General features: G+C 38.9%; 1 protein-coding gene across 3 annotated transcripts in view; it reads left to right on the top strand.

Annotated features, from left to right (window-relative positions):
• The first annotated feature begins 7638 nt into the window (after window positions 1–7638).
• The window catches only part of GRIK1 (glutamate ionotropic receptor kainate type subunit 1), a 1940968-nt gene continuing 1932949 nt past the window's right edge, over window positions 7639–15657 (top strand). For all 3 annotated transcript variants that reach the window (XM_044072744.1, XM_044072745.1, XM_044072743.1), the window contains exon 1: window positions 7639–7801. In XM_044072744.1, coding sequence (XP_043928679.1) covers window positions 7729–7801 — 73 coding nt within the window. In that variant the 5' untranslated portion in view covers window positions 7639–7728. The remainder of the gene's footprint in view (window positions 7802–15657) is intronic.

Raw genomic sequence — 15657 nt, 5'->3', positions numbered from 1 at the left:
CTGGGATAGATATTTGCCCTTTTGGTGGGAGGGGGGAGTTTGCGCTGAACCTGTCAGCTAGGATGTTGGCAATGTCTGTGGGTTCGGTGTATTTTTTGTCATTTTGGACTAATTCTGAGCATATCTGGGAATTCCCACCCAGGTTCCTAACATAACTAAAGAAAGCCTTGTGATTATCCTTAGTGTCCTGTGCAATTTTTCTCTCGAAGCTGGCCTTAGACGATTTTATGAGTGCCCTTAGTTTTTTGCTAATACTGATCAGAGATGCCTTCCCTTTTTGGGATTTTGCTCTATCATGTAGTAGCTTCCTCCTTCTATTGTATAGATTGTTTATAGCTGGGGTCCACCAGACAGGATGTCTGCCTTTGGAGGATTAGGTCTTGGTTTTATTTGGGATTGCATGATCCATGCTTTCCTGAAGGTGTTCATAGAATGCATTTATAAAGGATTCTGCGGTCTGGGCCGTATTTTCCACAGGCCCGGGGGCTTTGAAGGATTCCACCTCGGTTTTGAGGAGTGTGAAATTTGCTTTAGAGAAGTTTTTCACTGTAGTTTTCTGAGCAGGGGGTGGGGTCGGGATGTGAATATCCAGTGAGATCAGTTTATGGTCTGATCTTACCAGTGAGGGATACACTTCTGGTCTGGAGCATAGAGTCCCCATGTTGGTGATGATCAGGTCCAGTATGTTTTCCCCTCTTGTGGGAGTGGTAACAAGTTTTTCCATAGCATTTGAGTTTATGAATTCTAGGAACCTTTTGGCTAGGGTGTTGGAGCTAGAGTAATGCTCCCAGTCTATGTTTGGGTAGTTGAAGTCACCCAATATAATGGTGTTTGGAGAGACCTTCATATTTTCCAGTGTTCTCAGGAAGGCCGAGTGGGGTTCCTGGGTTTGGGAGGGTGGTCTGTAGCAGGCTATAAACTGGAAGGCAGTTTTACCCAGTGTTAGTTGCACATGGATAGTCTCTGATGCTTCATGCTTTGCCACCAACCTGGAGGTGTGGGTATCTTTGATGAATATCGATACTCCCCCTCCTTTTGTGGTTCGGTCCATGTTTTGGGGCCGAAAAGCATGGTATGAGGTATAACCTGGTAGTGCTGGGGTGCTCTCGGGAGCCCTGAACCAGGTTTCTGTTACTGCACAGATATTGATGTTCTCCATGCTAAGGAGAGTTTCAAGTGTGTGCATCTTGAGGTTTAGACTTCTGGCGTTGAGTAGCATTACTCTTAGTTTCTTATCCCTTGTGATACCTATGGAGGTGGATTTGTCTTTTGAGCCTTGCCTAAAAAAGGCACTATGGGGGTAGCAAGAGCCTTTGCCAATATCCGAAAGCCCAGGGGTGACAGGTGCAAGCCATCCCTAGCGAAGCATCATGGCTTGTCAAGCATATCATCTCAGGCTGACAGGCATTGGATCCCCTTTGAATGACACCAGTACTTATGCCAATTGTTGAAATTGATCATCTTGTCTTCATATTGTGGCATCATTCTTGGTGAGGGTAAGATGCTACTCAAGGTCAGGGTCATACTGGCCTGGGCTACATGCTCAGAGAGCTCCTCTATGTCTCTTTTCATGTAGTCCAGGGAGGTGCATCTCAGGTCATTCACACCAGCATGGACAATGACTGAGTCATATTTGTACTTGCCTTGGAGTGACCTGAGTGCTTGTGTTATGTGGCGGATCCTAGCGCCCGACAGGCTGCTCACCGTGACCTTCTCCTTGTTCAGTCTGGTGAGCGGGACGTCAGTGTGCCTGACGATAGAGTCACCTATTACAAGTGTATCAGGTGTGTTGTTTAGCCTTAAGGGCTGTGACTGTTCGGCACACTGGCTTTGTGATATATTTTGCACGTGTTTTGTTTTGGGGTAGCGGTTGCTTGGGTGTCTGCTTTGGAGGTCTCTGCTGCTTAGGCAGATCTTTATTTAGAGCCTCCAAGTATGTTTTTGTGTGATTATGTGTTTGGTTTGCTGTCGTGGTTGGTCTATATGAGACTGGAATTGTAGTAAGTGTGGTTTCCTTCTCCTCCTGACTGGTTATGCCAGTACTGAGTTGAGAGAGCTTAGCCTCCAGTTTGGCTATATGGTTGCATCTCTCACATGTGCTGGAATTTGTTGGGAGGAGGAGAGGGTTGTCTGTGTACATAAGGCAGTTGTAACATTGCCTCAAGATTCCCAGGTTCACCAGCTGGACCGGAGAGGAGATTGACAACTGACCTTTGGACATGCTAGAATAATATTGGGAATTCCTTTATAATTAAAAACAAGGGCCAATGGGGAGCGAGGGTGTAGTGCTTTTAATTTTTAGTGCTGACTTATATAATTGCTTTCGTGAGCAAGTGCCAGGTAACTTAAGTGCAATGTGTTACAGGTAGCTTAAATGCAAAAACGACAAACAGTAACTTTCTTTCAAGTGAAACAAGGAAATAAGTACAGTAAGCAATGCAGATATCACTAGGGATCCACAGAAGCGCTGAGAAGCCACGTTTTAGGTGGAATTAGCATTCCAGGGAAATAACAAGCAAACAAACAACAAGCATACAAACAAAGCTAGATTCAGCAGGCCTGGATCTAGTCTATGCTACAGCAAACAAGGTGTACCAATTTCAGTAAGATACAGTTCAAATGTGCAGGCACTATAAACCTTTAACCAGAAATTCCCTGCTCAGAAGGGCAGAGTCCAGCCTCTCCTCCCACAAGAGTGCAGACCACGAACCATCTTAATGTAAAATAACTGGCCTGAAGCCCAAGTGCATAAACCAGAACTAATACACTTTAGGAATAACAGACACTGAGCTCTCAATCAGCAGTTCCCAACTTAGAAGGATGAAAGCTACCTGTCCTGCCACCACAGTGCATGCCACAAACCTTCCTAATGTAAAACAACTGGTCTGAAGCCCAAGTGTTGAAACTAAAAGGCTTAGAATGAGTTACACCAAGCAGTAATAAATACAATTGAGTACTTTTAAGATGACGCAAAAGCAAAATAAAGTAGGAAGAAACACAAGTACAGTAAAAGCAGATGAATTTTTTTTTTTTTTCAGAAAAGTAGCAAAAGCAGTAGTAAATACAATTCTCATGCAGTGCAAGCTGGCACATTTGAATATGTAGCAATATTAGTCCACACACTATTTGAAAAAAATTAATTAAATTAAAAGGGACTAAAAGCAAGTGCAGAAAGGGTTAATTAGGTAGAATGCAGTAAAGAGATGGGCCTGGGGGAGTGTCTTAGATCAAATCTACAGTGAAGCGGGCACTGCAAAAGCCACCAAATTTAAACTACAACCAAAAACTGGGAGGTGGGGTGGGGAAAAACAGTTTCAACACAGATGTGAGGAATGTGCAAATTATAAAGCCAAAAAATATATACTGTTCTCTCTCTCTCTCTCTCTATATATATATATATATATATATATATATATACAACAGATATCTAAGCAAACAATTTAGCTCTATAATACAGAAAAAATAAGAAAAGTATACTCAGCTCTATATATTTGCAGATAGTTCTGTAAGGCTGTCTCTCAAACTAAGTTTCCAGTTTGAATGCAGATTGTTAATAACAGGACACACAACACTAGCTCAATTATATAGCTGAAGACAAGGCAGGAAATGGGGGGGGGGGGGGGAGTTTCAACACAGATATGAGGAATGTGCAAATTATAAAGCCAAAAAACACAGAAAAGTATACTCAGCTCTACATATTTGCAGATAGTTCTGTAAGGCTGTCTCTCAAACTAAGGTTCTTGATAAAGATTTCTCCTTTCTTTAAGTTGGTGTGACCATGAAGTTGATGCTGAGACCATAAGATCAAAGTTTTGAAAATCTGAACGTTTTAAATGGAGATCACTGTACACCTCAGAACAGGATAGTTATTATTTTCCTCATTGTGGTGCGATCTCGGGGTTGGTGTATTTATTTAGCAGGGAGTGCGGGGTTGTAGGGGTGCTTGACCCTCTGCAAAACTTAAAAAAAAATTTTTTTTTAATTCCTTTTTCGAAGTTTCAAAACTTCAGTCTTCTGGTCTCACGTGTTTGAAGTTTGAAGTTTTGAAACTTCAAGCTTTATTAGTAGATCCATATAGATAAATAGATATGTATATATACACATGTATATAGCTATATATATATATCTATATCTATATATATATATATATATATATATATATATATATATATATATATATATATATATATATATATATATATATATATATATATATATATATATATATATTTTTTTTTACTTTGGGGGTGGTGTGGGGGCTTGTCCCCTTGCAAAAAAGCATGAAAGCATGAAGTTAACATCTTCACCCTTCTGTGTTTTGGGAAATATTTTTCAACATTTCTAATGCTTGCAATTTTGCAGTTCAGTGATCCATTGTAGAACTAACCCTAATGCATTGCTGTATTACAGTAGTTAGCATTTTCTTACTGTAATGTTTATGCTGACATTTCTCTTCCTTTTTCATACTGGTTCACAATTATATGAATATACCAGTGGAACAGCCCTGCAGTCTAATGAAAATGTTCCCTTGAGCTCTTGGTGAGTCTCATAACAAAACATTGACAGGATGTAGACTTAGAAGGGTACCTATCAGTTCGTCGAAAGTTCAGCAATTCAAACAACATATGTTCGAACTGTGGTGTTCGAAAACTGATTATCGCGAAGCCGTGGAACACCAAATTCTTTACCAGGGAAGGAATTTGGTGGGCCGTTTCTGTGGCTTTACTATTTTCAGCACTGTGGTGGAAAGTTACAGGTCGGGTTTAGGTAAGTGTGTGATTGTGTGGATGTTAGGGTTAGGGCACGGGTTAGGTGAGTTAGGGTTAGGTCGTGGGTGAGGTGGGTGTGCGATAGTGACAGAGTTTAGGATTAGAGTGGGATAGGTGGGTTAGGGTTAGGGCGCGGGTCAGGTGAGTGTGCAATAGTGACAGACCTTAGGGTTAGGGTTTGGGTTAAGGTAAGTGGATAGATAGTAGTTTATGTACAGTTTAGTGTAGGGTTAGATGTAGGATTTTAAGTGTATGTGTGTGGATTGCTGTTTTTTTTGGTGTGCTTGTGTTGTGCGTGTGTTTCTTGGAACAGCGATTTTTTTTTCCCTGGGAAAAAATCGCTGTTCTAAGCCTTCGATGGTTTTGCACTTCAAGGTTAGAAGTTTGAATATATGGTGTTCAAAATTCTGCCGTTTCGTCGAAGTGATATAGACCCGACTTAGAGCACTAAGCCAAATATGGGTAGCACTATAATTTGCGGTAGGGGGTGACTACACTGGATACAAGCTGTCATGGGTCATGACTGGCAGTTGCTAATGGGGTGTGAGTGCAGTATCAGCATTCATTTAAAAATCCATGAGAGATATTGCTCTATCACAAATAAGTACTAATACTGAATTTGTGCTTGCAGTTAAGAGCTTAGTGCATTAGCAAATGTAGGAAAGTAAATAGAGTTTGTTTTGGGTCCTCAGCTTGGGTTGGGGAGTGCCAGTCTTGTGAATTACTCAAGGAACCAGATGAACTATCTACATCTTTGAGTGGTGGAACAACATTCTGCCACATTGCCACATGGTGTTAGACATCACCTACACAAACACACACACACACACACACACACACACACACACACACACACACACTATAGATATATATTTATATCCATATATATATATATATATATATATATATATATATATATATATATATATATATATATATATATACACAAAAGAGAGATGGGATTATGATGAAGTCTCTGTGAGTGAAGCTCAACAGGTGAACCTTGGCATCCATGTTCAGAGCACATAATAAAGGGTTATGATCTGATATTCAGTCATAATTAGTGCATAGAGTTTTATCTGCTCCATGTTCTACTAGTTACAGAAGGAAAAAAACTGCAAATGTTTTTATGGATTTCAAAGCCATGAAGCACTTAACAAGAGCTGGAGGCGACAGAATGCTGGTACAGATGAAAGGCACAAAGAAATCTTTTTTTTTAATTCTGTCATTGTTTGTTGTTTGTTGGCCAGTACTGGCAGGTTTAAATGCCTAGTGTGATATGTGGTCTTAACAAGTGAAGCATGAGATTATGTAGTGCTCCTATATATATATATATATATATATATATATATATATATATATATATATATATATATATATATATATCTAGAGAGAGAGAGAGAGAGAGAGAGAATCTATACATATTCAGTGAGAGAGAGATTTATGCATACACACACATTCCCATGCACACACTCACTCACGCGCACACACACACACACACACACACACACACACACACACACACACACACACACATACACACACACACACACACACAAGAAAGCATTTGTGTGTGTATGTATTATTTTCAAAACAGTGTATGAAACTTCTCTATGTGGACGATATAGCTAGGTAATCACTCTATAGTAATCAGATCAGATAACGGCAGTAGAAATAGTGAACTTAACTCATCCTAAGTCAAAAAAATAAAAAAATATATAATTTGAAATATTGTACAGAATTGCTAAGTATTTGAAAGTAATCCAAGCAGGGTAAGCAGTCTGTTTCCAGTCGAAAATCATTTATTAAGTACATAGACAAGTGATCCAAGTAAAACAAAAATAACAGAGTAATAGTTTCCTCTCAAGCTTTCTAATGCTATATATATTCTTTTTATCAGGTAAGGGAGTGGTTTATTGGGCTGTCCCACTATACATGTTTAGTGGGCTGTTTGAGACTTCGGGGATACCACAGAGATTACGTGTTTTTATGCATTATTGTCACTGATATATATATATATATATATATATATATATATATATATATATATATATATATATATCTATATGTGAGATTTTAGAATGAGAGGTAATGATTTGGGAATAATCCATAGAAGAACATTGGTTTTGTGTATGTGTGTTTGTTTGCATGTGAATTTATGTATTAGAGCTGAAAGTGTTTTATTTCTCTTTCTGCACATAAAACATTTAATAAACATCTGCTTACTGATTTTGGGTGGATTTGGAGGATTCCATCTACATTTCTTTCTCTTGTTTTAGTTATGTATGTATAAATGCATGGACAGAAGTATTTATTGGGTCCCTATTAAATAAACGAAAACTCAAAATGTTAAACGGCCAAATATCATAAAAGGCCATTCCTCGATATCGCTATTGTAAGATTGCAGTACAATGAAGACTGGATAATTTTCCCTTTCCTCACTGTAGGGCCATCTCGGTGATGGTATATATCATAAGTGGGGAGGGGTGTTGGGGGCACAGACCCCTACAATACTCATTTCAACGAACACCCTTTTCGGATATTTGGCCGTTCGACATTTTGAGTTTTCATTTATTTAATAGGGACCCTATTTATTTACTTATTTATCTAATTTATTTTCAGTCAACAAAACCACTGTTTTAAGAGTCTCCCTGGTGTCTTATTCTTGATTTTATACTGTAGTTTATTGTAGTTAGATGGAAGGCAAAGTCTGAAACTAGCTTTCAAATGACAATTTTTTGATAACTTGACAGTGTCGATTAAAGCAGTTTGTAGATATTTAAAATATTCTTCATTTTGAGACTTATTTTATTCATGTACATGTAGAAGTTAAAGTGATAGTAACCTGTATGTGTTCTTTTCAGGAGGGATTTTTGAAAATGTGGAGAATGAACCTGTTAGTATCGATGAATTGGCATTCAAGTTTGCAATCACCAGCCTCAACAGGAACAAGACCCTGATGCCCAATACCACCCTGACATATGACATTCAAAGAATTAACCTCTTTGACAGTTTTGAAGCATCAAGAAGAGGTACACTATGTTTTTCTTCTGATTTCTGTTCTAGCTTTATAATGATGTTCTCAAGGTGCTTGTGAGTATAGCATTCCTAACCTTAAATTGCCAGTAGTGGCAGTTACCTGTTCTGTAGAGTCTATGGAACTGTGGATCCCTAAAGTTAAAAATAATGAAATATAATTCACAGTGTCTAGTTGTTTTCGCACACACAAATGTAGTTAATGAATGGGAAAGCTGCTGTGTGTTGCTATTTAGTTAATTATAGCTCATAATGTCATACTTTGAAGGTTGCCATCATCTTATAATGGCAGTTAGACTAACAGAAGAAGGTGTGCATGTGCAAGTCTAGGGAGTTGATATATGAATAGTGTAGAGTTATAAAGGAGTATCCCCATTTTGGAGGTGCATGGTAGCTTGTCCACCTGGCAAAAAAATAACACACATACACACACACGCGCATGCACACACACACACCCACCTCTTTATCTATCTATCTATATATATATATATATATATATATATATGTGTCTCTACTTCAGTAGACCAAATTTTCACTTATCCAAACTGCAGATTACCAAGACGAGAACACCAAAATTGCAATAAACTGAACCTTCACATTACCAAAGTTTTTTTACAGGGAAAGAAGACACTTGACTGACATTTAAGAAAATAACACACCAAAGTGTGTCAAACCCACCCAGGTGGGTAGCAATGCCCCCCACACCCCCTCACTAAATATACCAACTCCAGGATTGCACTACAGTGGGGAAAAGGGTAAATTTCCTCATGTAGTCCAAGTGTCTCTGTTCGTTGTAATAAAAAAAAAATAAAAAAAAAATAAATAAATTAGTAATGTCCAGGTTCAGTTTATTGAAATTTCTGTGTTGTCATGTCCAGAATCTGAAATTTGGGTAAGTGTAAATTTGGTCTACTGAAGTAGACCCATATACAGATATCTATATATCTGTATATATATATATATATATATATATATATATATATATATATATATATATTTAGGTTTACTGTCACATAGTCGAATCTACTCCATTCGAGTGCTAAGGTGCCCAAATCACATGTTCGGAAATCTCAACAACAAACACAAAAAATTTCGAAGGCAACATTTTAGTAAAGTCGATATTTTGAAAATGTCGACTTTACTGAAATGCTGCACTTCCGGTCAACATTAACAAGCAGTCCCTGCACCCCCACACCCTTCCTGCTTATATATGCAAACTCCGAGATCGCACTACAGTGAGAGAAAGGGTACATTTCCTGATCCCCACTATAGTGCGATCTGCACCACAATGTCGAACCTTACAACAATGAATGCTTGCTATTGTAATGTTCATATTGATGCATTCGTAATTTCAGTTCGGCTAAAGGCAGTTTCACACAAATCTCAATTGCACGAAGTGCGATCGACAAAGTGATTGTAAGCCTATATATATATATATATATATATATATATATATATGGGTCTACCTGAAAACACTGACACTCCAAAACACCGACGACGATAACACCGACACTACAAAACCGACAGTTCAAAAGCACGAAACTTCATATGCCCAACAAACCACAATCCCTACAATCAACAAAACAAAACAAATACCTTTTCCGAAAAACACGCACACAACACAAGCACACCAAAAATCTTACAAACCTACACTAAACCTTACATACACAACTATCTATGCATTAACCTTAACCCAAACCCTAACCCTAAGGTCCGTCACTATCACACACTCATCTAACCCGCGCCCTAACCCTAACTCACTTAACCCACCCCTAACCCTAAAGTCTGTCACTATCGCACACTTACCTTACCCGCACCCTAACCCTAACTCACTTAACCCGCCTCAACCCTAAAGTCTGTCACTATCACACACTTACCTTAAAATGTCGGTGTTCTCAGCGTCGGGCTTTTCAACTGTCGGTCATCTCCGTTGTCGATCTTCCAGTGTCAGTGTTCTCGTTGACGGTGTTTTGGCGTGTCGGTGTTTTCAGGTAGACCTATATATATATATATATATATATATATATATATATATATATATATTGATAGGCATATAAATATATATATATATATATATATATATATATATATATATATATATATATATATATATATATATATATATACACATATATATATACACGATATGAAACATTGTTTTTAGTGTTTTGTGACCTTGGGGGTCTAGATGTTTAAAGTAGCAAGCTTCTAATTTTTTAGATATGGGGCTAAATAATTGTGTGATCATTAAACGAGATGCAATTACTCACAGTAAATCATTAATGAAGGAATCATACTACATCAAGTGCAATAAATACGCTTTGTTTGAATTATAATATTTGTATTGTGTTATGATTACCCCACTTTTTTAAAACAAATAATTTCATTATTGGTTGTAGTAACTTTAAATATATGCTTTTGCATTGGTTTTGTGGTCTATGACATTACAGATATCTTCTGTAAAACATCGAGTAACAGTTCTTACCAAAATAAATAAATACAATACATAAAATTAATCAAAGATAAAAATAAACCCAGCGGAGTTAATGCTCAGCAGGAAAGCAAAAAACAAGAACAGAAATTAAACAAGCGACCGCTGAGCAATGCAATGGAGGGTACCTATAAGAATCGTCTCCAAAAATCTCCAATGTGTAGTTGATAATGAAAAATAGCAATCCAGGCGTACGCAAAATATAGTAAAAACAAATTTTATTTGTTAAAGCAGGTTAGCGCTTTCGCAATAGCTTCATCAGACCTTCAATGACATAAACCATTAAAAACCAATTCCTTAAATACACCAAAAGGCGCCAAAAACCCTTGGACTCCTTAAAGATATAACACACATTAAAAACACACAAAAGAAACATAGTAATAAAAACATGTGTTAAACCTGTGCATAATAAATATAAAGCAATAAAAACAGTATGCAAATCATCTAAAACACATAATAGTGAAAAACATGAAGATGAGAAATGAATATTTAAAAAACTCTGAAAATGAAAAATGGAGACATATATGCATGAAGCGCATACTGTCATCACTTATTCTTTAACCTCCTAGATTTCAATAGGGGACGTAGGGGGACCTTCCCATTTAAACCTGGTGTCAGATCAGCCCTGAACCTAATTATCCAGTGTATCTCTCTGGTCTCGGTATAATTCTTAATATCCCCTCTCCTATGTGTCCTGAAGATCTGTTCCAATACCCTAAACTTAAATTGATGTGCTATACCCTCCTCCTTGGTGTGCTTAGCCAAGGCATTATGTAAATTGCCCTTCCTTGTATGATATGCATGCTCCCTAATCCTATCTCTCAATATTCGATTTGTTTTGCCTACGTAGTAGGCTGGACATGATGTACATGAGGCAAGATAGACTACATCCTTGGACATGCAGCTGCCTTTCGTCCGGATGTGAAACGTACCGGATCCGTATGGATAGACAAAGACTGGGTCAATCAATATGTATGAACAGAAATTACACCTGTTACAAGGTGTCATAAAGGGCCCTGACGGAGTGGTGGGTGTATAATATGCTTTGGGATAACAGAGCAGCCTCTTGAGATTCTTCTTATTCCGATAAACAAACTTTGGTCGTTCACCTGCAAGACCCTTAATAATGGGGTCTACCGACAGGACATGCCAATGTTTAGAAAAAATATCCTTGACAGTACCAATGTCTCTAGTATAGTAAATAGGAAAAATGATGTTGTTATCTGTGTGAAAGCCATCCTTATTCTGATTAATCCTCATGTCATCTGTATACAGTTCCATTGCCCCTTCTGAAAAGTATGGTTTAGCTCTATCCTCCCTAAGACTGTAGATGTCGTCCATCCCTCTAGTGATGTCCAAACTGCTATACCCTCGTTCCACGAATCTCATGCCTAGATCTTCCAACTCCCTTTCCAGATGTATGGCCCCAGGTGTATATCTGGACATCCGCATGGATTGTCCTTTCACAATGTTGTTGTAAACAAAGCCTGGGTGCATACTGGAACGATGGAGTAGTGTATTCCTATGACAAATCTTGCGGTACACACCTGTATTGATGATCCCACCAGGTAGTTTATCCACATAGATATCCAAAAATGGAATGGTAGTGTATGACCATTCCATGGTGAAATTCAGGAATGTATTGGAGCTGTTGATCCATTCAAAGAAGTGCTCCAATTGTTCTGGTGTGCCCCTCCAGGCAAAGAAAAGATCATCCACAAAACGCCTGTAGAACGGTGCAAACTCCTTAAATAGTTCATTCTGGAATAGATGACAATGCTCCCATTCCGCCATGACCAAGTTGGCGTAGCTGTTCGCACAGGAGGTGCCCATAGCTACGCCATCTCGCTGTAGAAAGATTTTGTCATGAAAGCAGAAGAGGTTGGAGTCCAAGATAATCCCCAGCAATAGAATAATCAACTCAATATCATAGTCTAGGGAGATGGTGGATCTCCTCAAGTAGGCACCAATCATCTCTTTACCCCCTGTGTTTGGTATGACAGTAAACAGGGACTGAACATCCATGGTCACCCATATGAGATCTTCAACATCGGGGCAGTCGTGGATGTACTGGTACAGATCTAACAGAAACTGTCTGGTGTCCCTGAGGATAAATGAATTGGCATCAACTAGGGGTCTTAATTGAGCTTCCACGAATAGTGATAGAGGTTCAGTCGACCATCCCCTACCAGCAACAATGGGTCTCAGAGGGGGATGGTGTGGGTCTTTATGGACCTTGGGTAGGCCCTGAATGACGGGAATCAGAGGATGGATAACATAGAAATAATCAAATAAAACCTGATCTATGGCTCCTTCATTCAGGAGACCAAGGAGTGTGGAATGTATAGTGTAAATGTATAGTGTAAATGATGGTATCAACCTCACTGTTTGTGATGGAAATATAAAACCTGTCATCGGCCAGCATCTGTAACATATCATGACTGTACCTGTCTGTGTCAAAAACTACAACGCCACCACCCTTATCCGCTGGTCGAATGACAATGCCACGATTGTGGCAGAGGTTTTTAATGGTTTATGTCATTGAAGGTCTAATGAAGCTATTGCGAAAGCGCTAACCTGCTTTAACAAATAAAATTTGTTTTTACTATATTTTGCGTACGCCTGGATTGCTATTTTTCATCATCAACTACACATTGGAGATTTTTGGAGACGATTCTTATAGGTACCCTCCATTGCATTGCTCAGCGGTCGCTTGATTAATTACAATACATAAAATTACAAAAGCATTTTTTGAGGTATAATACTGTAGAAAAGAAACTAAAGTATTTTCAAAGTAAAATAAAAACAATATTTTAAAGTACTTAGTGCAATGGTCAAGTGTTAATTTTTTATGTGGCCAATAGCATTGTAATAATAAATATCATGTCATATAAACTAAATCAGACAATTGCATGATGAGTGAAATGCACACATTTAACTAAGATTCATGAATGAGGACTCCACAGTTTAAAGAATTTGAGGAAAGGAGATAAAATGATTACTCTGACAATCACTCTGGATTCATGAATGAGGACTCCATGGTGTAAGGGATTTGGCAAAGGGTGGCAAAATGGTTACTCTGACATTCACTCCTAGTTTAGCAGCCCCTATCCCTCATAGGTAGGGAAACATGTAAATGTCCCAACATATCCTTGTATGGCTTATCTCGGATATTTGTATACAAAATATAAGGGCTAAAAACTGCCATGTTAATTTAAGACTAGTCTTCTTAAGATCCTCTCAGATCAGTAGCCTAGTAAATACCTATGTACCTGTTCATCAAATAGAATCAGCACACTACAGAAAAAAATGCAAAACGTACATTCAGATAAAACAAAGAATCAAGTAAACATGGAAAAATGCCTGCTTCTTCTGCACCCTTTTTCTTTTTTCTCGTTTCAGGTATAGGTAATGACTTCTCCAAAAGATTTATGTAATGCTGAAGACACAAGCACCTGTTGTTAGTGTCTGATTGTAAGGTTGTGAAAGAGGTATAAGAACACACACAAAATATAACACTTTTAGAAAAAGAAACATTTTTTTACAAACATATCTAACAGTCATCTCCAAATAGAATATATAATATTTACCCTTAGCATCATAACATGTAATCTTTCCTTTATACATAAAGATAGGAAGATGATCAGATGATAAAAAGCCATGTTTTCGGAATATAAATAAGTTAAAGTGGATTTATAGGGGAATTCAAGAAGATGCCATGAAATGTATAACCCTGTGTACATGTCAAGGTAATCTTTTGGAATTCAGCAACCTCTCTAACACAGTACTCTAGTAAAAAGATGTGCAGCATTACTTAGGATAGACTTTGTGTCCACACTGAATTATAATGAGGCGGTCCAGGGGAGGGGCATCTGCTAATTAGCCATGTGCCCTCTGCCCCAAAACCATCTCTAGGAAGACATCTACAGAATGAATGATTCATGAAATCAGCATGACCAGTACCATCACTTTGCAGCAGTGAACACTGTGTAAAGGCCATGTTCAAGTACCTGCCATAAATTTAGAATGGGGATTGGGTTGGGGAAGCCACTAGACACTATGGATATCACAATGCGGAACGGGTATAATGACACCTACACATCGGCACAGGGAGTGGGGCTACCAGGGATTACTCTAAATGCCATAATGATACTGACATCACTACAAGAATCACAGGTTCGGGGGAAATGCTACACTCCATGGATTACTCCAAGTGTCATAATGGCACAGACATCAGTATGGGGATTGGGTGGTGGGGGAAAACACTAGCCACCAGGTCACTTACAAATGTGCCGTGATAGCACTTAAACTACTATGGTGATCCATGGTGGAGGGAACCACAGGAGGGTAGACAAGTCAGGAGGACTGAAATGACACTATGGTGTGAGTATGTGCATTTGTGTATTGTGTACTTGGCCATGTTCAACTATCTACCACGGCTATAGTATAGGGATCAGGGGTGGGCGAGTCCCTAGACACCAGGAATATCACAACACTGAAGTGGTATAACAGCACCAACATCAGTATGAGACTCAAGGGGTGGGAAGAAACACTAGACACCAGGGATCAGTATAAGTCCCATAATGACACTGACATCTGTATGGAGAATGAGGGGGTGGAAAGAAACACTAGACACCAGGGATCAGTATAAGTCCCATAATGACACTGACATCTGTATGGAGAATGAGGGGGTGGGAGGAAACAATAGACACCAGGGATTACTCTATGCTCCATAATGGCATCGACATTGGTAAAGGGATCAGGGGTGGGAGGAAACACTAGACACCAGGGCAACAACAAGTGTATCATGGCATTTAAACTATTATAGTGACAGGGATGGTCGGTGGGAAACCATGGGTGGTTAAACCAGTCAGGGGAACAGGTACAGAGACTGTGGTGTGTGTGTGTGTGTGTGTGTGTGTGTGTGTGTGTGTGTGTGTGTGTGTGTGTGTGTGTGTGTGTGTGTGTGTGTGTGTGTGTGTGTGTGTGTGTGCGTGCGTGTGTGTGTGTTTTGTGTACTTGATCTTGTCCATCTACCTACCACAATTGCAGTATGGCAGTCAGGGGTTTCGGGAGTCCCTTGATACAAAGGATATCAAAACCCTGAAGTAGCATAATGGCGCCAACATCATTATGGGGACTGACAGAGTTGGGAGAAACACGATGCACCAGAGACTACTCCAAGAGTTGTAATGGCACTGGCATCAGTACTGGGATTGTAGTGGTCTGGGGAAACACTATCCAGAAGGGAGACTACAAGTGTGCTGTGATAGCAAATGAACTATTAGAGTGTTTGGGGAGTGGGAGGAACTATGGGAGCAAAGACAAGCCAGAGGGACAGGTACAGGACTGTAGTGCATG

Source organism: Protopterus annectens, chromosome 5.part0, assembly GCF_019279795.1.
Source record: "Protopterus annectens isolate FY-2018-M chromosome 5.part0, PAN1.0, whole genome shotgun sequence".
Lineage (NCBI taxonomy): Eukaryota > Metazoa > Chordata > Ceratodontiformes > Protopteridae > Protopterus > Protopterus annectens.
Note: the sequence above shows the minus strand (reverse complement) of the source record. Positions and strands in the feature narration are given on the sequence as shown.